This window comes from Chrysemys picta, chromosome 9 (assembly GCF_011386835.1).
Source record: "Chrysemys picta bellii isolate R12L10 chromosome 9, ASM1138683v2, whole genome shotgun sequence".
Classification (NCBI taxonomy): domain Eukaryota; kingdom Metazoa; phylum Chordata; order Testudines; family Emydidae; genus Chrysemys; species Chrysemys picta.
This window is the reverse complement of record NC_088799.1, coordinates 5,921,282-5,946,123: the sequence shown is the minus strand read 5'-3', so window position 1 is coordinate 5,946,123 and position 24,842 is coordinate 5,921,282. Positions and strand designations below refer to the sequence as shown.

General features: G+C 43.2%; 1 protein-coding gene across 9 annotated transcripts in view; it reads right to left on the bottom strand.

Moving 5' to 3' along the window:
- Positions 1-24,842, bottom strand: part of ARMC9 (armadillo repeat containing 9) — a 109,328-nt gene that overhangs the window by 19,873 nt on the left and 64,613 nt on the right. For all 9 annotated transcript variants that reach the window (XM_008173716.4, XM_024110287.3, XM_065557590.1 and 6 more), the window contains 6 exons: positions 24,738-24,814; positions 22,618-22,692; positions 19,344-19,434; positions 17,740-17,798; positions 2,998-3,102; positions 2,457-2,572 (listed from right to left, as the gene is read on the bottom strand). In XM_008173716.4, coding sequence (XP_008171938.2) covers positions 2,457-2,572; positions 2,998-3,102; positions 17,740-17,798; positions 19,344-19,434; positions 22,618-22,692; positions 24,738-24,814 — 523 coding nt within the window. The remainder of the gene's footprint in view (positions 1-2,456; positions 2,573-2,997; positions 3,103-17,739; positions 17,799-19,343; positions 19,435-22,617; positions 22,693-24,737; positions 24,815-24,842) is intronic.

The window sequence follows — 24,842 nt, the reverse complement described above, 5'->3', positions numbered from 1 at the left end:
CCACTGATTTGCTGCATGACCTTGGGGCAAGTCATTTCACTTTGACATGCTTCATCTTCCCTTTATCTATAAAATGGGATAGTGAGGCTAAACCACCTTTGTGGCATTTGAGAGCTACAACGATCGTAAACTCCACAGAATGAATCCAGCTTACTGTGGGTAGCAGAAATTACAGGGGAAGGGGAACCCTTGAACACATTTGATGGTGTTGACCAGTAGCAAAGTGGCTTTGGTTCCATGTTCAGCAGCATATTCGACAGATTACATCATTCGAGTCTGTAGCTCTTTTGGGGAAGCGCAATAAAACCAAGAATAAAAAGATCTGTGCGTTACTGAGAGCAGCCCACATTCTTACTGAATCACTCCTCTCCTGCCATATGTGGATGGTTTGCTAAGATTTGGAATTTTATGGATATGGAAAAACAGACCATTCTGAAGAAAGATTCTTTTACCATATACTTTAAAATCTGTACCCCGCTTATGCTGTGAAGAGGAACTAGATTCTATAATCACACCTCAGCCATTTTCTTCATAAATTTACCGAGAATAGTATATAGGCAAAAATAGGACCTTGCAGGCCAAATTCTTCCCTGGGCTACCCACATACATTTCCAATGTCAGAACTTGGGACTGCTTGTTTTATGTACCCTGCTCAATTTTTATATCCTGAAATGGGGAAAATGTTACTCACTCAACTAGAAACTGATTTTGTCAAGGTTCTGGTTAGCGTCTTTGTAGATATACAATACATGTAGAATAAATGTTGTCTTTACCATTTCCCCTACTTTCTGCTTTCATATTTTACCTTTGTAACTGTTTTAATCAAATAAAGCATTTTGTGACAGTTTGTATGAAAGAAACTATATAAAAGTCATATTATAGTCAAGTAGCACATGGATATTACAAAAATAATTTGTATTAAATGAGGCTTTAGCTCATATCAAAGTGATTTTGACCTTTGGGTTTGGTGCAGTATAGACATTGCAAATACTCTTGTTGCTTATTCAAAAGGTAATTTTCTCACTGGACACAATGCAGTAAACCATTCTCTGTGTACAGAAACTCAGTATAAACTTGTCAATCTACTGATATTACTCCCCAGACTTTGTGAGTGTAAGGGCGGCTTTAAAATAAATGATCACAACTTGTCTGAGAATGCTCCCTATTTTTCCAAGTAATACCGAAGATCACTGTAAATGAAATATTTTCTCTGTAATTTCTCTGTTTGTTTACTTTGTACATTCGGCAGCTCGTTGTGTTTAATCAGTTTCACCGTTTGCACATTCAGAGTCAGTTTCCCTATTTGTATGGGTGGGTCTTCCGCATGTAATGGGAAAGAAAAGCATTTTAAGAAATAGAAAGATATGAAAGTAAAAACAAAAAAACCTGACTGGAGAACTTAAAGGCAGATATAGAACCTGAAACTGAAGGTAACTCATTTTTAAAAAATGTGCAGATTTCAACTTGACATTTTTCTTTTTAATTTTTAAATAAAATAAGTAAAAAGCTATTTAACTATCTTGTTGATCTAGTGGTTTTTGAGGTACCATATTCCATCCTAATAGGAATGGTTGGTAGTCTTTCAGTTTGAAAAGTGCACACAGAAATGGATACGAGAAATCCTCAAGACAGACTACTCCTCAACCCTGTATCATGGCTACTTGGATTTGGTACAATCCAAGACTGCATGCACCTGAAAGAAGAAAAATTGGTTAAACTTGTTCCTTGTTGTGTGATAGGACAATGTCAAATCCTCTACCTCCCCCATAATGGAGATGAAGAGGAGAAATCCCATCTCAAGAATGAACTAGGTAAGACTTATTTTGTTTAACAACAGAAAGCTTGATAAATACCATGTCTTTAGGGTCCTGAGGTCTCTTATTTCCAATTGCAAAACAATATCCTACCACTGACTTCAGCTACACCTAGAGCTGCAACCAGAAGTCACAGATCACCCTTTCGCCAGATCCCTTTTACTTATTATTTTAAGTAACTAGAGCATTTATCACATTTGTAATCTTTGTCTATCTTAATTTCTGCTTTCACATGAGGGTAGCAATTGTCCCTAGAGGAGATTACATTTTCTGGTTTATGAAGTGGAAGAACCACTGGTATGTCAACTGCTGCATGGAACTCACTCACAGAAATACTATAACCAGCTGGAGAACATGGACACACAGGATTTACTGCAAGCTTAGGCCAAATGACTCTTTCATTCCATTATCCCAAGTACATGACTTTGGTCAATGGACCCGTCTTTGACTGCAGTTTTCCCTCCCTTTCTTTTTCAAACGTCCAGTATTTTAGATAAAAAACCTGTAAAGAATGACAATGGCAATGTACTTTCCAATATGTAGGCTTTATTTTTTTGTATATTCAAGTTACATTATTTTGGAGTAAAATTCAAAGTTAAGAAAAAAATAATCCAACTTTCTGCCTCATTTGCCCAGACTTACGTTGGGTATGCAGCTCTGTGATAGCCCGGGGTGACTGGTCTCTGGAGAGGCTCATCTATGCTTTGATGGACACCAGGAAACAGCTTCTTCTTCACTTTTGGTGTATGGGTCATTATCTAATACACAGAAGGAGAAAGAGGAGGAAAGAGAGGGGAAACTGAAGTCATTGGGACAGGGATATGAAGACTATCTGAGCATCAACCTAGATTTGTATCCTAATGTCACTGAACAGGATTTGCCATGGTTTACCGCATGTCTACATTATAGCTCTTTCTGTTCCAAGCCGGCTCAGTAAGGATGCAAGTTCACCTTTCCCAAGCCCATCTGATTTCTGCTGGATAGACGTTCCTCAACGTTCCCTAGTAAGGGGTTGGGGCTGAGTAGGCAATTAAAGACTTGAGTCTCAGCCAGCCTTATATGTAGAAGAAGGCGGCAGCTGTTATAATTAAACCTCTGGGTGTTACATGTCGATTGAAATGTTGAAATTAAATACCTACCCAAACAAATTCAGTCTTTTAGAATCCCAATGAGTGGTACTTACTCCCAAATACTCTGTTGTCAGCAGCTTCTCTCCTGATAGCTCTCCCAGCTGAGGTTGTAACACCTCATCTTTGTCCAGATCAGCCTCCATTGTATCATGGTCCTCCTGTTACAATAATATAGCTTGAATACTTGAACCCAGTCCCCCTTGGGCAGCTTTCAGTTCCAGTCTAAGCATTTAATTTTCATTCCGGCAGCCACTTGTGCAATACACATTTAAAACATAAATGACTCCTGCTACTAGGGCTGCACATGTGAACTAATGTGTGTCTGAATGTTTATATAGGTGTGTGTGTGGGCATGTGTGTACATACACACTTGTCCAAGCTTTGGATTCAATCAGAAATAAATACAAATAATTCCTCCCAGCAATAACCTTAGCAAGGCTGGAGGAAAAAAATTATAGCCCTGACGGGCTGCTCGCCTTGAAATCTCAAATCCCCAAGTATTCTATGTAGGCTCAATAATAAAGAACATGGTGTTAATATTCATTACTTTCTAACGAGAATAGTTCCCCCTCCATCCTCTGAAGAACATGACAGATCAGCACCACGACAGAACTAAGGGAAAGGTGGCGTTGATTTTTTAAAAAGTTGTAACAATAAATCATTGTACGGAAAAGTAAATTACCGTAATCATTCTAGGAGAGGTTACTTACTTTCTATAGTAACTGAAGTTCTTCAGGATGTGTCCCCCTATTGGTGCTTCACATCAGATGCGCATGTGCCCCACGTGTCTTTAATCAAAGATTTTTGGTAGCAGTGGCCTATTCAGCCACGCACACACACCAGACCTCCTTCTGTCCCATACTTGAGGATATATAGAGCTGTGTGGGCAAAACATCCTCAGTTCCTTCTCTATTGCAAAGACCCGTGAGACGAGACTCAGAAGCAGAAAGGAAGGAGGGCATGTAGCGGAGCACCCATAGGGGGACACATCTCAAAGAACTACAGTTACTGTACAAGGTAAGTAATCTCTCCTTCTTCTTTGAGTAGTCTCTCTATGGCTGCTCCACTTCAGATGACTCCGGAGCAATACTCTTGGAAGGAGAACAGAGCTTCAGAGTTGTATCTAAGACTGATGATAGGACTGCCATGCCAACAGCCGCATCTGACTGGAAGTGTGCATCAGTGTGCATCAGAGCACAGTGTTTGGAAAAAGTATGAACTGATGCCCAAGTTGAAAAGCTTTGCAAATTTCTGCAGCTGGTACATTTTTCTACAGTGCCATGGATGTACATTGGGATCTTGTAGAATGGGCTATTATTCTAGAAGGTGACTGATCATTAGCAGCCTCATAAGAAGAAAGAATACTTGTTTGCCTGTAGGCAGTACAGTAGCCGGAGTCTGCCAGATGGTCTTACAGGTTCAATTAGAGCCTCATTCACTGGCAAGGGCACTTGACCAGAAGTTGTCACGTGCAGAATGTCTAAAAGCTTATGCTGCAACTCTTGGACTGACTCCCTGGGGATCTGGAGAGAGTTAGCAATCTGTTTCATAAGTTCTTGAAACTGTTTAAAATCGTCAGCATGAGACGGTGGGGAAGGCCTTACAGCCTCATCTGGTGAAGATGAGGAGATACTGGTTTGTGGTGTCACTTCCTTCTCAGCTCTTGCCTCTTGCTCCTTGAAAGCAGGCTGAGGTCTCTGTATACCAAACCCCAAACCTTGTTTAATACTGTTTAATGTTGGGCAATGACAGTGTCATGTTAATACCTTTGAGGCTTTGGGTCTATATATTCCATCTAAATTAATACAACAGATATCCCTGTCCAGAAATCTGGGAATCTGAGGCGATGCCTTCAGCATAGTCCAAGGGAGGAGCAGACTGGAGGCAGAAACAATGTTTATCTGCCTCATCCCGAAGGTACCGGAGAACTAGGGGGTACGGAGGAAGGGGAAGGTCTCCGTGACCTAGAAGATCGCAGTACTGACAGTCCAATAACAAAGGAAACACTGGCTCATCTGAGACAGACAAGTCTCTAAATTCCTGCAGTACCAGGTGAATGTGTGCCGAAACTGAATGAGGTTCCGCAACAGTCAGCAGTGGTACCAAGGATGCTGTTTGCTTCAGTGGTGTTTGTCTAGCAGACAGAGATGGTATGGAGGATGTTGCTGGCTTTAGAGTTACCAATGTAGTAATCTGAGACACCTGCTTATGTACTGGCCATAGCATGGAGAGCTCTGTAGACAGTACCAGCTTCCTTGATGCAAAGTGTTTACTCTCTGTGGTGCAATCTACTTAGACTGTACTGGAGATGGCTTCGGTACCAAGGCATGCTTGATACTGTGATTCTTGAAAGAGCCTGAAGTCTTTGACTAAGAACTCCAGATACTGGAGAAGCCTGGAGCATCAGCGGTACCCTTTCTGGAACATGAAGTCTCTGAAACAGTTAATTTCTACAGTGACTGAGGTTGATGGGGTACCGTGATCACTCAGAGACTGATGTACAGGGCAGGCATCTGGGCCTGGATCCGAGCCTGGTCGAAGGGAGAGCTCCCTCATGAGGAGCCGAAGTTTAACCTCCCTATTTTTCCTAGATCTACTCCTGAAGGCTGAGCAGATGTTGCTCTTACACAGTATGTACGTGTCTGCAAGATATACTGGCAATGCCCGTTGCTGACTGGCATAGATTAATGGCAGGTGAGGCAGTGCTTGAATCCCAGGGATCCCAGAATCCCACACAGAGGACAACCCCTGAGGGAGAACCCCTCAGATAGGGTCGGGAAAGGAAGGGATGTCTAATGGAAACAAACTCTTAGTTAACTAGAAGAACTACAAAACTATAAACTGAAAGGAGCAAACTAAAGTAGATTGAGAACCCAAATAAGCTAAAAGCTAAAGGTTAAGCTTGAAGTGGGAACACTATAAACTCCATCTTAGGCCATAGGGCAATTGAGAAGGAACTGAGGGCAGTTCACCTGCACAGATCCATATATCCTCAGTACAGAGCACAAGAAGGTCTGGAGCACATGTATGGAACGAACAGACCCTGCTACCAAAAACCTTCAATCAGAGGCACATGCACATCTGAAGTGGAGTGCCCATAGGGACACTACTCGAAGAAGAACTAGCTATTGTTATGAAACATAAAAAGTCTGATCCAAAACCCATTAAAGTCAATGGTGACTATCTATTGACTACAGTGGGTTTTGGATCATTCCCAAAGAGCATAAAAGGAGAAAAAGGACAGGACAAGCATCTTTACACGAGCATGACATAAAGCGAGGGAGTAGGTTTCAGTCAAGCTGGGAAATAACTCTGTCATAGGATGGCCCCAACAAGAGCACCTTCTTGGGTAGGCCATGGCACAGCAGACATGCCTGCCTCAGTTTCCCCTTTCAAGGCCCCAGAAATCGTCCAAATGGTATTCCTGAGTATAAATATAACCCTTGGGGGATTTATTTTAGCAGGCCAATGCACATAAGCCATAACAAAGTAAGTCCCAATACCAAGTCCCGCAACCACAGTCCAGACAGTACATCAAGTAGAACCCCGGCATCCCTCATCACACCCCGGCTCTCCAGCCTTCTTCCTTCTCTGGCCCTCTGGCTTCAGTTCTCCAGCTCCAAGAACCAGGAGGCACCTCCCTCTGCTGCTGTCAGCCTTCAGCCCTCTTCAGCCTTCTGTGCCATGGTTCTCTGCCTCAGGAAGGACAGCTGGCTACCTCTCCCCTGGCTTCCTAGCTCTCAGCCTCCCAGCACCAGCTTTGACTCACTCTTGAAAGCCAGCAGGCTAGCCTCTCCACTGACTACCTGGTAATTCCTCCCTCTTTCCAGGGAAGGCCTGCAGACTTAACTCACCAGCTCGTTCTCTCACTGAGTCTCTCTCCTCTCAGATTCTCCCTGATCCTTTATAGCCTCCAACAGATACGACCATCCCCCCCTTAAAAGGCCAAATGAGAACAACTGTTCTGGCACAGGGGAACTGGACCTACTTCATTTAATGGGTCAGCCACCTTATGACACTTTGCTACAAAAATCATCCAAATGTCGGATGCTTATGCAATCTCAAAACAGTTTATAAGTGTGCGTATGGGAGAGATTTCATGTGGTAGAAATGGGCACATGTTGGCTACAGATACTGCCGCCACCCTCAGTAGGCCTTGACTCAATGGAGCTATGCAGACTCACAACAGCTAAGGATCGGACCCTATATTTTTCTGCTTGCACCTTTATCTATTTAGCACCTATTGAATATTTTAAACAAAACCATAATCTTTGTTCTGATATGGCTAGTTTGTTTCTTACTAGCCCTGCTGCCATGGGCACCAGGAGCATGTGAACATGCCTATGTTACATACGTTAGGTTATAGACATATTGCTTATACACCTCAAAAAATATTCTATGGTTTAAAGGAAAAGCCTTGGAATGAATTATTGTTTCATGCCGGGAATTAAGAAAGCACCAGTTAAGTTAATCATCTGGGATGAATTCCACTTTAAACCCACTTTCTATTTAGTGAGTGCAGTCTTTACTCGTTTTCCTTTCTTAATTATACTTCCCCAAAATAATTCCAAAAACGACCAACAGAGTCATTTTTCTCAACAAATTGGAGACGTTATTCTTCATACCCCTTTCTAAAAACGGTTGCATAGCACTGCTAGTATAGAATGACTGCTGTATTATAAGAAATACATTTCAGTGGTGGGCGTGAAAAGTTCAAAAAGCTTGCCTCTCTCACCCATACAAATTGGTCCAATAAAAGACAGTACCTCACCCACCCTGTCTCTCTAATACCCTGGGACCAACAAGGCTACAACACCACTGCATACATTAATTTTAATGGAAGATACAGTACATGTCTAAAAGTTGAAAATATCAACCATAGTCTATGAAGTAATTTTGCAATTATTCTGGATGAAAGCAACAAGACAAATGTACCATCAGTGGCTTTCCTGTTATTTATCCTCTTTAGAATGCTTACAATGTAACAGCTAGACACATGCCAGGAGTTAAACTGGATGATCATAACATCCTTTTTTGCTTTTTCCATTGGCCTGGCAACAGTTTTACTTCTAAAAAGCTTTAAAGCTCTTTACAGATTGGCTCTATTCATCGTGTTATCTATCTTAACTAGATAGCTAAGGTCCTTCAGTTTAGGCTTCTATTTCATTCTGCACACAAAGTTCTAGGCTCTATTGGCAAGTGGGCATAAGAATGGCCATACTGGGTCAGACCAAAGGTCCATCTAGGCCAGTATCCTGTTTTCCGACAGTGGGCAATGCCAGGTGCCCCAGAGGGAATGAACAGAACAGGTCATCATCAAGTGATCCGTCCCCTGTTGCCCATTCCCAGCTTTTGGCAAACAGAGTCTTGGGACACCATCCCTGTCCACCCTGGCTAATAGCCATTGATGGACCTATCCTCCATGAATTTATCTAGATCTTTTTTGAACCCTGTTGTAGTCTTGACCTTCACAACATCCTCTGGCAAGCAGTTCCACAGGTTGACTGTATGTTGTGTGAAAAAATACTTCCTTTTAATCTCCATTCTAATCTTCAGAATCTCGTAACTGCCTGAATATTGCTTAATGTACTAGGTATGTGGATCCAAACATCCACATTCTAGTCCCTTGTATGGAGTACATCCCAAATAGAAGTATCATCATTCCACTACAACCACAACACAATGATGCCCTACCACACAACAGCTGCAGCAGACCACAGCAGTGAAGGTGTTAATGGCTTGAAGTCTGAGGCTTGGTCTACACTGGAAAATTGGGTTGGTTTAACTATGTGAGTCAGGGATGTGAAAAATCCACACCCTTGAGCAGCATTGTTAAACTGACCTAAGTCCCCGTGCTAGGTGCCTCTTGGGGAGGTGGATTACCTACACCGACAGGAGAAAATCTCCCATCTACAGTGGTAGCATCTACAGTGAAGTGTATCAACTGTGCCACTGTAGCACAAGCCCTAACATTAAGCTCTTTTCTTTTGATGTTGCTTCTAGCGGAGCTGTATTTTCACACTGAAGTTAACTGATTTTATTGCCAGGTGCCGAGTGATAGGTGGATCAGAAGGTATCCTATCCATGTCTGTTCTCCAGTTATCTAATAAATCTCAAATTTACAAATTAACTTAGAATTAGAGCTAGTAATAAATCCTGCAGTCTTTACTTCTGTGGGGAGTCCTATTGACTTTAATGGGGGGGGGGGGGTGCACTGCAAGAGCAGGTACTGAAGATATATTAAATGATTTGTGCCTGAATAAGGTAGGAAGTAACATGACATGGCATGAGGTTAAACTGGGTAAATTCACAGTTTGGGTGTGTTGTGAGCCCACCTATTAGATTATCTGGTAAATCTGTGCTAAGAGTGGTGTCCCCCCCCCCCCCCCCGAAAATGTTCTTTCAAAACATGTACATAAAATGAACCACATAATTGTATTGCAAGAAAGGTTGTGTGTAAAGATACTTTAAAGAGGTGTAGACTTAATATTTTTTTCTTGGAGAATTACAGAGTTTTGGATTCCTAAAGTGTACACGTGCTTTATGGAAGCCAATATTCTTTGCTCTCAGCTGGTAGCCTGCTTTTGAGTCCGGCAAATCATAGTTCTAACTCCCAGATGGTGACTGACTTTCAGCTCCTGTTTCCATGGGAAATGGCTGATGGAATTGTTGAAAACGAGGTATAAACGTTTTGAGATCAGCCAGCATGTACCTTTTTTCACCCTTGCTTTGTGTCTGGTGAGCCACTGTCTATTTCCACAGTGAGAAGTAGAAAGTAGGGCAGCACACATGAGTAAGATTCCCACTTGTTAATGTAGGGTGCTGGATGGCAGCCAAAGACACCTGTTCTGTTCTCCCAACAGTGAACACACAATTCAGAAGCCCAGAAGACTTTAAGGGCTTGTCTACACTGGCACTTTACAGCACTGCAACTTTCCCGCTCCGGGGTGTGAAAACACACACACACCTCCGGGTGCAGCAAGTTTCAGCACGTAAAGTGCCAGTGTAGACAGTGCACCAGCGCTGGAAGCTGCACTCCCAGCGCTGGGAGCTACGCCCCTCATGGAGGTGGGTGTTTTAGAACGCTGGGAGAGCTCTCTCCCAGCGCTGTGCTGTGACCACACAACGTTGCCAGTGTAGACTAGCCCTAACATCTGTTGTACTTACAGTTTGATGGGAAATGCAAATTAGACTCTTTTGCCTACTATTTTTATTTATTTATAATTTTTTTAAAGTTTCCTTTTCTCAATAGGCAGATGATTTTAGCGAGGATGTACTGGCAAATGAATAACCCACTTTGCTACATTGGAGGCCTGCACAACTGGAAGCTTCCCCAACCACTGAAACGTCCACAGTTCAGTGTCTATATCATTTTATGAAGTGTAACACTGTGATGGAATCCACACCTATGAACACAAACAACGATACAATTTACTGTAATTATAACTGGTTTTGAAAAAAAAAAATTTCAACCCATCTCTTTTTTATAAGAAATGTAATTCCTAAGAGCTGGACAAAACTCAGCAGTTTGGTTAAAAGGTTTGAGTTCTGTTTGTTTATTTATTTTAAATAAACATGAGCACATGACAGGGCTTAAGATGTTACAAGAGGTTAAAGCCTATTGTTATTATAGCTTCGCAGACATGGGCTGTTAAAAAAGGCCTTTCAGAAAAGCTGCAATACCTAGACAGATACTTAAAAAAAAATGATCAGAGACAAGGCTTTGAAACAGACACACAGCTCCAGCTTTTCTGAAAAGCCCAGATATTCCCCCATAGTGCAGTAGCATCTACCAACTCTTCGCAGAGTAGTTTAGTCGTAAGAGGTCACTACCGTGAGAGCTGCTAAAAGCCAACAGAAAATCAGAGTAACTTAAAATTAAATACAGAAATAGCAAAATATAGAAAGCTAATGGTAATTGGGGGAAATCTTTGCATAGACATATTGCTATAATGGAAGGCGAGAGGGATGTGGTGAGGAAAATGGGTGGTGATCCAAAAATCCCACCTCCCTACAATGCTTTTTTTGGTGTTTGTTGTTTTAAAATAGCCACTAAGCTATACACATTTGCAGCAAGATAGTCACTAACGTATTATAAAACAGGCAGTCTGTGTTAACAAACAGCCAACATGTATATACCCTGAAATGCATCGATTTTGTGACAGTTTGTAAAGTTACTTCAACTGGCACTGTTGATTTGAGTGTGTACTTATAGACTTTCTGTGTATAAAACTTTCCCAAACTCTCCCTTAAGTTGGTTTGCCAGACAGCTCTGTAAAATCAGATATAATCATGGGACTCCATCTCACCATGGAGAACAATTGCATTCTGCATTCCACAAATACAAAGGTCTAACTAAATCTGTGAGGCGGTGAGTGAACATTGGTTATTTTGTAAATAACATTGCTTATTTACAAAAACAATAACCTGCATGAAGTTAGTATATCATTTTGTTGCCATTTATTTTGGCATGTATCTTCTATACCAATTTTGTAATCAAGGGACTGGAATAGGCCTCCATTTAATAACAGAATAAAATTACAGTTATTCAGTGGCAATGATCTAGCTAAGGGCCTGGCAGTATGTCCATAAGCCCCTGGAAATAAAGAATTATCACTTACCCTTAACAATTATCACCTGAAAGTTAGCTTGCCTGGAAGCAAGTTTTAAAAAAGTGGTCTTGGGAGTTTTCTCTTTTATATAAAGGAAGAGCTTATGTAACACAAAAATATAGCCATTTATTTGTTTCAACCTTCCAGCTCTACAAACAGGACATGGAGAATTAACTCCCCTTTCACTCCTGAGAGCGGCCCCTGAAGAACAGAGTGCTCAACACTTATGAAGTTCAGGCCACACCTTTCTTGAAGTGGTCTCTGATCACTATACATCACAACAGATCAAAGCCATGTCCAAGTATTCCTCAGAAACAAAAATGCCAGAGACCAAAGGAAGATTTCACCATCTTGTGCTATCACAGTGGACATAAGGCAATTACTGTCACAGAACCTCACCTCTAGCAATAGCTGCTCCCAGGGCTGGTGCAAGGAAGTTTCACGCCCTAGGCGAAACTTCCACCTTGTGCCCCTCCCCCCCCCCCCCCCCGTTGCAGCTAACCTCGCCCACCGCCCCCCCCCCCCCCCCGTGGCAGCTAACCACACCCACCCACCCCAGGAGCCCCCCCCAATGGCAGCTAACCCCACCTGCCGCGGCAGCTAACCCCCCCCGGGGAGCCCCCCCTCGCAGCAGCTACCCCCCCTTGCAAGTCCCCCCTCCACAGCAGCTAACCCGGCCCAGGGAGCCCCCCTCCCTCCCCCCCCCGTGGAAGCTAACACCACCCCCCTCCGCGGCAGCTAACACCACCCAGGGAACCCCCCCTCTCCCGTGGAAGCTAACCCCCTCCCCCTCCACAGCAGCTAACCCCGCCTGGGGAGCCCCCCCACGGAAGCTAACCCCACCTGGGAAGCCCGCCCCAGCTCTCCTCCGCTGAGCACGCCGGCGCTGCTCTAATTCTCCTCCCCTCCCAGGCTTGTGGCGCTGATTGGAGGAGACTTAGAGCGGGGGCTGTGTGCTCAGCAGAGGAGGAAAAGTGGAGGTGATCTGGAGCGGGGAGCGGTTCCCCTGCGTGTCCCCCCTGTTACTGCGGGACGCGCCCCCCCCCCCGCCCCAGCTCACCTCCACTCTACCTCCTCACCTGAGCGGGCTTTTAGGCACCCTCAACCACTAGGCGCCCTAGGCGACCGCCTAGTTTGCCTAAGTGGTTGCACCGGCCCTGGCTGCTCCCCTAATAAGGGGTTTTATAAACAAGTGATGTAGGTAGCAATGAGAGGTCATAAAGATAAGCTCCTGAAATACCCTGGATGCGCCACATCCATTGCTTTGAGGGCAGATTACTGGGCATTCATGTACTTAAAGATAACTGGAAATGAAGTAGTTATAATAATTTAATCCTATAATGAATCAGTTCTTTGCGCTATCTAGGAGCTAGACAGCTGTGAGTGTTAATTAACATTCTTACAAATGTAGATTCAAATATGGGGAAGGTTAAAAGTGGAATCAGTTTGCTGGGTTCAATCTAGTTCCCAGTGGACATATGCTCATCACCATCTCATTAATCCATGGTATGGACATTGGCTACCAGAAACCCAATCGCTTCAGAACTACCCAACCACAGAAAACAATGCGACGCAAAGGCCAGATGTTGTGAGATGCTGAAGTCAATGGGCACTGAGGGGGCCTAGTAACTCACAAGATTGGGACCTTTACAATGTTTTTCTAACTTCACAATGAATTAAATGTGGGGCAGGGATCATTTTTTTGTTCTGTTTCTATACAGTGCCAAGCACAGTGAGGTCCTGGCCAATGACTAGGTTTCATGGCAATATGATAATACAAATAAATACCGTATTTTCCGGCGTATAAGACGACTGGGCGTATAAGACGACCCCCAACTTTTCCAGTTAAAATATAGAGTTTGGGATATACTCGCCGTATAAGACTACCCCTCTTCCAACGCACACCAAAAAAAAATTAAAAAAACATCAGATTTGATTTCAATATGGTAATTTTAATTCAAATGCTTATGACATGCAGGTACTTAGCAGGAAAACTGTCACTTATAAACATAAGGCTGTTTGTCATCAAACATGTAAACATAAAACAGTGCAAGTGGATTAAACTTTTCCTAATTCACTCTAAAGCTGAAAGGAAGAATAAGACAATAAACCCATGGGAGCTGCCATGCTGTTTGTTTTCTAAGCTGTCAACCAAACTGGAACTGATGATGATAGGAGGAAGATAACAAACAAGAGAGAGAGAGCAAGTGCCGGGCAAGTCCCTGGCGAGTTAGCAACGCCCATCATAACTGCAAGCTACGGTATTTTTACAGGGTTTGCTGGCGTGACAGTTTCCCTTTAAAAGCCTTCAAAATCTTCCTGTTCGTCATCTGATATCATAAGTACATCAATGACATCTTGTGATACATTTGTAAGGCAGTCATCGTATGGATCAAATTCCGTATCAGATGGTGTGGTCTCAGCTTCGGCTTCCTCTTCATCTTGCCACAAGTAGTCGTCCTCCATACCATCTAATGAATTTGATATGCCACACTTCTTGAAAGACTTGATTACTGTTTCTGCATCAATATCATTCCAGGCTTTTATGACAAACTTGCACAAAACATCCAACTGTGGAGCACGCATGTTTCCTCCTTTTGTGAATGACTTTTCGCCGCTAACCATCCATTCATTCCACTGTTCTTGAATGTGATCTTTAAATGGCTTGTTTAGGCACACATCCAGTGGCTGTACCAACGATGTCAATCCTGCAGGAATAACTGCCGCATCTGTGTTTAGTCTTGCAAGCATTTGCTTGGTGCTGGGAGTTAAATGAGCCCTGAACATATCCCACACCAGTAGACTACATTTTTGAATAAGTCCACCTGGTCGCCTGCTCCATACATTATCAAGCCATAGCTTTAACCCTTCTTCATCCATCCAGCCTTTTTAATTCACATGTACAAAACAATCAACAGGGAACTTGAATTTCGGCATTGTTTTTCTTTTAAAAATAATCATTGGTCTCAGTTTGGCGCCATCAGCTGTGCATCCTAGTACCACTGTAAAACTGGACTTCTCATGTCCTGTTGTTTTAATTAAAATTGTTTTTTCACCTTTTTGATGGACAGTTTTATTTCCAACCATATCAAAATTCATTGGAGTTTCATCCATATTTCCAATACTACTTAACGCATAGCCATGTTTAGTGCGCTATTGTATTACGTATCGATGGAAACTATTTACTTTGCTATCAAGATCTGCAGGTAATTTTGGGGCAATTTTCATCTTTTGCCTCAGTACCATATTATGCCTTCCCATGAATCTAGTACACCAGGATACAGTGGCCTTAAATCTGTTGCTGTGATCTGGGTTAGATTTGGCCCACTGAAGTGCAAACAAATGTATTTTATTTCGTGTCACTACATAACCGTTTTGGCGATGCTCATTCACCATGTCTGCTACATGTTTTTCGAGTTCTGGCCAATGTGGAGTGCCTCTTCTTAATGCACACTTACCCCTTGGCATACTCTTTAATGCTTTTTCATTTGCTTTCCAGTCCCGAACCATCTTTTCTGTTACTCCATATTGTCTTGCAGCAGCGCAGTTATTATGTTCCATGGCAAAGTTTACAACTTTAAGTTTGAAACTGGCTTCATATTTCCTTCTTCTTGCTGGTGGAGCCATGATGGGGTTTTGACTGTTGGACATTTGTATACTGTACTGTATGTACTGGTGCTATACTGTATGAACAGGTACAGATACTGGTGCTGTACTGTATGTGGTACCCAGTATACAACAACCAGCCAATCACGGCAAGCGATGTACCTTACTGGCGATTGGCTGGTTGTTGTATACAAAGCCTGCTTGGATTGGTCAGCTCTCCCTGCCTGCCCAGCCCTCCCTATCTCCAAGACTATCAGAGCGGTAGCGCAAACACGCCTCTTTCACCCGTCTGGCCCGCCCTTGTATCCTATTACCTCCTTCTCTGCCTCTCAGATCTCGCACATGCGCGCCTGCGCCGCTTCACTGCAGTCCTCAGGAGCGAGATCTGAGAGGCAGAGAAGGAGGTACGGTAATAGGATACAAGGGCGGGCCAGACGGGTGAAAGAGGCGTGTTTTTCTGGGCACAGCGCCGCTCTCTCTCTTTTTTCCATACCCTGGGCGTCCCGGACGCCTGCAGCTTGCTCCGCCCTTCACTTACACCTTCCCGGTGAGGCGCCCCCTCACCTCGTCATCGGGCGGGGATGCGGCCGCGGCCGTTTTTGAGCTCCCCCCACCATATGCGGCGACCGCAGATTCTCCAGTCCGGCTCGGAAGTTTCAGCACCCGCCCTATAAGACGACACCCGGCGTATAAGACGACCCCCGACTTTTGAGAAGATTTTCCTGGGTTAAAAAGTAGTCTTATACGCCAGAAAATACAGTAATAATATTATTATTAATAATAATACATTATTTTGAAATGTACATTCAGCTGTTGTTACCCTGTAGTAAAAAGATTGTAAAGGGGAGTTTGCTTTGTATCAAATAAGTTCTCTGCACTTGTTCATTGGCGTCTGTTTTCTCCTTTAAATTCCATATGTTTTAATTTCTCTATGTTGCACTCTACTTCTTAACACAGAAAATTTGCAAAAAAGTTGGTAATTTTTTCTCATTTAAAAATAAAAAAACAGCTCCGCTAAAGTGCGATAGCTATACAATTAAGCACAACTACTGTAGTAGAGAAGAAAAGGAGTGCCTTGAAGTCAGCCCAGTGTCTGCATGACTTGAGTGATAACAAAACATCTGTGCCTGGAGCTGGTGAATACAGGACAAAGTATCAGGGGGTAGCCGCGTTAGTCTGTATCTACAAAAACAACAAGGAGTCTGGTGGCACCTTAAAGACTAACAGATTTATTTGGGCATAAGCTTTCGAGTCTCTATGCATCTGAAGAAGTGAGGATTTTACCCACGAAAGCTTATGCCCAAATAAATCTGTTAGTCTTTAAGGTGCCACCAGACTCCTTGTTGTTTTTACAGGACAAAGTGGCATGCTGAACTTTGAATTTCCTACTTTTTGCTGGTTTGGGTCATATACTTAGGTGTCGTCCATAGCTATTCTCCAGGAATTTTCACAGTAGAAAGTGATTTTGTAAAGAAAAACTAACCATGATTGCTAGCTATCAATGCCAAGGGCCATATATATATATATATATATATATATATATACACACACACACACACACACACACACATATATATGCATACAAACATATATTTGTCTATTGTACTATATAGTATAATCCTATAAAATCATAACTTCTAGCTGTCCCTTTACATTGATCATGCATGCAGCACTTTTTATGTAATGAGGCTGCTCTGTAGAGGAACTCCCCTCTGGCTGTCTACAGTATTTTTCCAGAAAATCTCCCTCTGTTGCACTTGCACTGATGTTGCAATGGCAGAAGTGCTAAGAGCAAAGGCATTTTTACCACCACACCATTCTATTCTGCTGGTTTGTTTAGGTAATAAAATGGTTAAAAGGCCTACGTGCTGTCTACATTAGGGCTCCCCCTGTTGCTGTGTAAGAGGTTTCCCGAAAAACACTAGCACAGAAAAAGCTTAAATTAGCAGAGATTGAAATGCACAGCTGACTAGTTCTTATCTACCCAAATTGCAGGCTGCCTGCACATTCTGTCCACTATTCTGATTCAACTTTTTAAGGGAACTGATTTTCCAAATCAAGAACCACATCTGTACTTACTGGTTTACTAATTTTACATTAACAGAGTTAATTAAAAAGATTTCAAAATTTCAGAGTAAGCAAAGAAGTTACACCTTAAACAGCTGATGATACCTCAAAGAATAAACTGGTAATCATTCAGTTTACACACATTTCTGCTGGTGTTTTTGGTCATTTGCCTCCCTTGTTTCTAATTACTAAGGACATCTGCATGAAAAGAGGATCTCTGCTGGTATAACAGCTCCCCTTCTCATTCCTTACTTTAAATTGTAATCCTTTGTTAGGTCATCATAGTTTATTGTGATGATTATGATGCCATAAGAAAAGGATTAGGACTTCAAATGAGGAATAAGCAGCAGGAGCAGAGGTCCTCTTTTTATGCAAATATCCTTGGTAATGAAATTTAAAACACACCCCACAGAAGAAGAGACATACAAAATCCACCACAATCAGCACAACTGTTCCTGAATAGAATGTTAATCAGTTTCCCAGGAGATGTCAGCAGGCCTTTACACTTACTTCATCATCTTCATCCTCCTCTTCATCATCAGACTCCACACTATCATCCGATGGCTCTTCTAGAAAGAAACAAAAGACAAAATAGCAGTGTAAGTGACCAAAAGTGAATTAGTCTGTGTCCATCCCATCAGAAACTCTAGCTATTACCCTCCGTCCTGAAAAATTTAGCTTGCCAATATTTATTATGCTAGTTCTTTGTACAGCAGCTCTTGAACTTTGTGCTAGTATTTTGAGAACAGCAACATTTTTAGAATCACCAAAAATCCTCTCTTGGATTCCCTGAAGAAGGCAGAAGCAGAAATAGTCAGGAATAGCTACTTATTCATGATTGGACCCAGCTAGATAAATCCTCATATTTACAGTATGATAAGGGGATAGCAGGCACACAAAGCAGTAAACAAATAATTGTTGAAGGATATAATTTAAAGATGCCCCCAATAGTAAATAAAAAAATAATGTCATTATTGGAGAGGCATATTTCACTAGAGCAAACACACCCCACTTCGGCTTTGCTTCCTCTCTCTCTCCACCCCCCCACCCCAGCCCTGACCAGGGTGGTGGGACTCGGGCTTTGCCCCCTCCACCCAGGGTGGCAGGGCTCAGGCAGGCTCAAACTTCGGTCCCCCCTCCTGGGGTCATGTAGTAATTTTCATTGTCAGGGGTCGTGGTGCAATGAAGTTGGAGAACCCCTGCCTTAGTCAAACTCTAACTGCACACGATTCTATTTGTTCTTTTCCATACTGTGGCCATGTCTACGCTAGAGAGCTTACGGCAGCACCACTGTACCCATGCAGCTGCACTGCTGTGAGATCACCCGAGTAGCCTCTCTATGTCGACAGGAGAGAGCTCTCCCGTGGACATAATTAAACCACCCCCAATGAAGAGCGCTGTCCACACTGGCGTTCTGTCGGTGTAACTTATGTCACTCAGGGGGTGTTTTTTCACACCCCTGAGCAACATAAGTGATACCAAGAAAAGTGCGAGTGTAGCCATGGCCTAAGACAGGAAGATTCATCGCCACCTCTACTCCTTTCCAAAGTACAAGAAGACAACCGAACTAGAATTATTTTTAGTTAGCAGGAGGATGCCTCCTGAATTCACCCTTGTTTGCTATCTTTATTTCGTCTCTCTCCAACCATTTCCCTCCAGCCACAAAGGCCAGAACATAAATGGTCAATTCCTCTTCAGGTTTGGATTGGGGTAAGGAGAGGTCACAGACACCAAGAGCTTCCTGTCCTTGCCCATCTATGACGCAAGAGAAGAGCACGACTGAACCCTGTGCCACTGTACTGTGCTATCAGCTTATTCAAGCATTGTACTTTGTTTCCAGGAGGACAATGCCCCAGCATAACCATCCAATATCATGCTGCACGTGGTCAGAAAGCTTTGGAATTCAGGCCCAAATGTTTCTTTTCGAAACACAAAAGAAATTTTAAAAACACATTTGACACGGAAATCCTCACGTTCCCTATTTGAGTTCTCCCAGTCCATCACCCCGTTGTCATTCTTTGTAAGATCCCAGGGCCATATAAAAACATGAGCTTTTTTTATGGCCTTTGTGAAAGATTTACAGCCCGGATAATAGCTGCATCTGTTCCCCTGACCTGAATTGAGTTGCTTGATAATGAATTCAATTTGCCGGATCATCTCGGCGTTTCCTTCCTTGATGAAGCACCGCAGAATTTCTTCCATTCCCTGGATACATTGGAAAACATAAATTTGTTAGTCTCTAAAGTGCCACAAGTACTCCTTGTTCTTATTGCTAGGTGGGTATTTCATGCCACTAGCCCAGCACAGGTCATTTTACTGACTAAAATCATTGTTTTGTTGGGAAAAGAAAATGCATAGTGAAACTGCTGTGTACAATTTAAATATTCCACTCTGTCCATCATCTGCCCAGGGATTAAGGTAATTTGCTACCACACTTGAATACTGAAGCCTCCAGCACAGGCAATATTCACAGATTTCCACTGGAGCTACTCCTCTGCTTTCTAAACTCAATCATACCCGTTCATTCAAAACATATCTCTGGAAGGAAAAAGTATGGAAAGAATTGTGCAGGCTTCAGAGGAAAGTGGGAGGTGAGGTGGGGCTGATTTTCATCCTCTCCTTAAACCCACCTCATCCCTTTTTGCAACTGTGGGCTCTGTTTTGTGTCTGTAATTTTTTAATGTCATTTAATGTCCAGCTCCGTAGGTTAGGTAGCGGCTTACGGATTGGGCAGGGCAAGGCACAATTGTGCCTGCAAATTATGAATGCAAAGAGAGAGAAGGCCCTAAATCAGTAATTAGGAATGGAAGTGGCTCAGCTCCCTCCTACCAGCTTTCTTTGCCATCAGAGACCCTACTCCTTGCTTCTCTCCTCCATTATTGCACTCAGAGACCCCAAATGCCCTCCTTGGCTTCACCTAAACTAGGACAAAAAGGTGTGTTGTTAGAAAGTGTTAGCTAATACTTTCTAACTAAGGCCAGGTCTACACTACATTCCTATATCGGTATAACTATGGCCTTGGCTACACTTGCGAGTTACAGCGCAATAAAGCTGCCCAGAGCGCTGTACCTCACTCCCCGTCCACACTGGCAAGGCACGTACAGCGCTGTATCTACCTGGCTACTGCAGCGTAGGCCTTGGCTACACTCGCGGATTCACAGCGCTGCCGCGGCAAGTACTCCACCTCTCCGAGGGGAATAGCTTGCAGCACTGCGAGCGAGCGTGCAGCGCTGATTACACTGGCGCTTTACAGCGCTGCACTCGCTGCACTCAGGGGGGGTGTTTTTTCACACTCCTGAGCGCAGCAAGTGCAGCGCTGTGAATTGCCAGTGTAGCCAAGAGCTATAGTGGCTACAACTCCCGGGTGTCAGTGAACGAGGAGTGCCTTGCTGCACTGTGATAATCCCCTTACCCCCTTATCAAGTGGCCACTCTTCTCATTGTTGTGATCCGCTCCAGGAATGAGGAAGTGCCATTTCAAAGCTCCGTACCAGAGAGAAAATGCAAACATTTTGCTGTTTGCTTTGAGTGAGTGAATGAGAAGCAGGGGGGGCAGGGGGGTCGGAACTTGCAAGGCAGGGTACTGACACACTCTCAGCACCCCAAACACCACTCTCTCCCCCACCCACACATACTCCCTGTCACACTCCACCCCACCCCTTTTGAAAAGCACGTTGCAGCCACATGAATGCTGGGATAGCTGCCCATAATGCACCGCTCCCAATGCCACTGCAAACGCTGCAAATGTGGCCACGCCAGTGCGCTGGCAGCTGTCAGTGTGGACAGACTGCAGCGCTTTCCCTACTCAGCTGTACGAAGGCGGGTTTAACTCACAGCGCTGTACAGCTGCAAGTGTAGCCATGCCGTCAGTCACCCAGGGATGTAAAAAATCCACACCCGAGTGATGCAGTTACACCAGCCTAACCCTGTGGATACAGCACAACAGGAGAGCTTCTCTAGCCAACAGAGCTACCATGCAGATGGGAGAAGCGCTCCCGTCAGGGTAGTGGTGTCTTCACTAAAGCGCTAGAAGAGATGCAGCTGCACCATTACAACTGCACCGCTGTAGCACTGTACATGAAGAGAAAACCTAACATTTGAAAAGTCTGCCTTCAACACAAGCTAAACCTGTCAAGTTAAAGCCTTGAGGCAGCCTATGGGTTAACACGATCAGCTTAGCATGTGTTAAAATCTACACCACCTTGTCTATGTTTGCTTTTTCAAACATGTGAGTTGGATCGTGTTAGCTAACATGTTCGAAAATAGCACCTTTAAATCCTAATTTAGACAAAACCCTTGAAATCCAAGCCCTGTCCCTTCCCCCTTAGGTGGATACCACAATGGGTAGAAGACTAGCAACCTGCTAACCCCACCGGATATGTGAATACATGGGAGACACCCACACACATAAATTGTGTGTATTAAGGGGGAGATTTTCAAAGGTGTCCAACTCCTATTGACTCTGAAAAATCAACCCCAAGTTGTCCTTTAAAATAGATCGCCAGCACAGGCTATTCCTTAGGAATCTTCCAGATGCAGGGAAGAGGCCTCTCATCCTAATTATTACAAGTATTATTTAATGAGGTATCACCTTCCCCAGCTAACGCTGGAAGAGCCGATAATGAACAGCTATTTTCAATCCAAACATTTAAACACGAAAAAGCCGAAAACGGAGTCTTCAGAGATGCCTTTTGAATAGACATCGTAAGATAAGAATGACAGGAAAGGAGACATGCTGCTGAGGTTTACGTTTAAATTGATTTCACATAATAAAACGGACAATGTGAGCAAGTGCCAATTAGACTAGATACAAGCCTCTCCCTGCTGGCTTGCCATGGTGCATTGTTATCTCCTCCAAAAGATAGTGCCAACTCTGCAGGAGACCATTCATCACCTCAATTCCTTCATCATCACCAGCTACAGGGATGGCAAATTCCCTCTTTCAGAACATCCAGCAGTTCCATTTTGACTACAATTTCTCACAGACCACTTTGTAATGGATGGAGCGGCTCAGCCTGGACCACACAGCTTTGAAGTAGTCAATAGGAAACAGTGATCCAAACTCAGCCTGGGTGTAAGTGGATGCAACTCCACTGACTGCAGTCACGTCAGACCGGCTTGCATCAAGGTGGAATTGGCCCAATATCTCCCCAAAATAAAATGACACAGCCCAGAGAATAATGGAATATTTAACATTACCTACAGTTACTTTAATGAAATTACATATGGGGAGGGGAGGCGTTGCAGAAGTAAGATGAGAACTCCAAATAAGCATTTACAGCATGGTTTGAAGTGTGGGTGTCAGAAAAATGAGTATGTAGATATGTTACTTCCTTACTCAATCAGTTTCTTCTGATTTCTTTTCTCTGTATAATCCGATGTTCCTTACCATTGCTCTGGCTTCTTCTCGTACGGAAGGGATAGCAAGAATGCTGTACAGCGCTCCATTCACATATGGCTGTATCTGAGAAGGAAGAAAAGGTGCCAATGGTCAGTCCATTTTTAATTATTCCAACTCTTGAATTCTACCCGCCAGGCGAAGCGTAGGTCAAAAGGAGCCATTCACTGAGCCATATGCATGGAATCTGATGCCTGCAGCCCACTCACACAAAAGTCTCCCTGCTTTGGATAATGCCACTTGGTGATCAGTGAACTTTTGGGAAGGTGATCAGAAGGCCAGCTGGTAATCAGGAGCTTTGTGTGGGGGCCAAGTTTAGCTACATGTGGATTCCACGGATTTCTGCACTCTCTGCACCTCTTGAAGAATATAAGCAATGTGGCTCATGTAGATTTAGACCAAGAATGCAACAAATATGTGAAGGTCCTAAACACCGTTCTTGGCAAGACTTGTTGGGTTTGTTTACTGTCATGGCGGTATTAGATAGCTTTAAGGAAAAGTAAGCTAAGCTAACGTCATATCTCAAACTTCTTGAGACAAGAGGTGACCCAGAAGATCCCAGAGGTCTCTTCTTCAGACCCTATCACTTGATTTTGTTAGAAGAATTTTTGTAGGTAGGTCCAGATAGTGCAAGTATATGCAGCGAACTACCTACTGTGAACCAAAGTTGCCTCTCATGATGAAGAGGGTTGGGTCCCACTGTTCTACGCATCTACTTTAAAAACCCATGAGGAATCTCTTTTGCACAGGACAGATTGTCAATAATTATAACATAGTATATCTAGATCTAGACTACTAGTTTGAGTTCTATAAACTTCAGAAAACACTACCATCATTTAAGGGCCTCATCCTACTGCCATTGACTTCAATGGCAAAACGTCTATTGACTTAAATGGTGCAGGACTGGGCCATAAGTGGACATCACCATGCACTGTACAAACCACCTTCAAATTCACATTGGTCACAAAAACAAGGCTAACAATACAATCCAACCAAAGCCTCCCAAGATGAATCTTAATTAAAATAAAGTAGTACAGAGAGGTGCTGAGCCACATCACACCGTGAATTTTTATAAAACATGGAAGAAACACACAAGTTGCTCAGGGAAATTGTCTCTACTTTCAGTTTCAATAAGGTAAAAAAATAAAGAGATGTTTAAATGCAGAATGGGATATAAAACTGTCGGCCTGGCCACTGGTGTTCATCAAAGGTTCCAAGCCATTTTCCATGAGAGTCAGGGACTGAGCCCTGATGTCCTGGCCCAAATTCCCACTCTGATAAATGACATTCTGCCTCCCCACACTTCCTTTACAATTCACACTGAAGGCAAATGCTGTATCCACTTTCGCCTGCCCTGAACTGCTGTTTTGTCTTGCTGTGTGCAGTTAACCAGAGATCTCAGTCCATCCCAGAGGTGGATGAAGTAATGATGTATAACAAGGGGCGGTGTATAACGGGACCCTTTGAGATGAAAGGTACTAGATAAAAGTAAGCTGTTATTATTAGCATTCTGCCCCAGGGTTGCATGATGTGGCAAGCCATCACATAAGTGTTTCTGGGAAAAGAAAAGGAACTGAGCTCATTAAGCGTAAAAAGGCAGCCCACATGAAGCAGCAGATGGAGAGATATTTGGAGTTGAATGCTCAGGGCCATCCAGCTATTTTTATAGTATTCTTTAAAAAAAAAAGAAAGAAAGAAATATTGGTGGAGGTGACTTGTTTGCACCTGATGCTTTGCATATGGTCTGCATCGCAAATAGTTTTATATCTCCTGATGTCGTAAGGCTTGGAAAGATTTGGTTTTAGATTACTTTAAAATAATCCCAGGAACCTACAGTCTGAAATGTGATAACCACACCGCTACCAAACATTCATTTTCAAATTACTAATCATATGGTTGAAGAGAGACAACAAAATCTCTAGGGAAAAAAACCCACAGCGTTCACTGAGCCCAGATGAGTTTACAGGACTGTGAACTTTACTGAAATTCCATGTGATTTACTGCCAGGGTACAATAGCAAAGGACCAAGCAAAACACAACTTTTTTTTTTTTTTAATCATCAGCTTTACCCTTCCCTTGCCCAAACAGGGGAATATTTGTTGTACAAGTACCTCATGGTTCTCATGGCCAAGGAGATCAGAGAGAACTTTGAGCACGTGGTTCGCAACTTTCGCACACATTTTCTTCCCTGCAGAGGCATAATTTTTTTTTTTTGA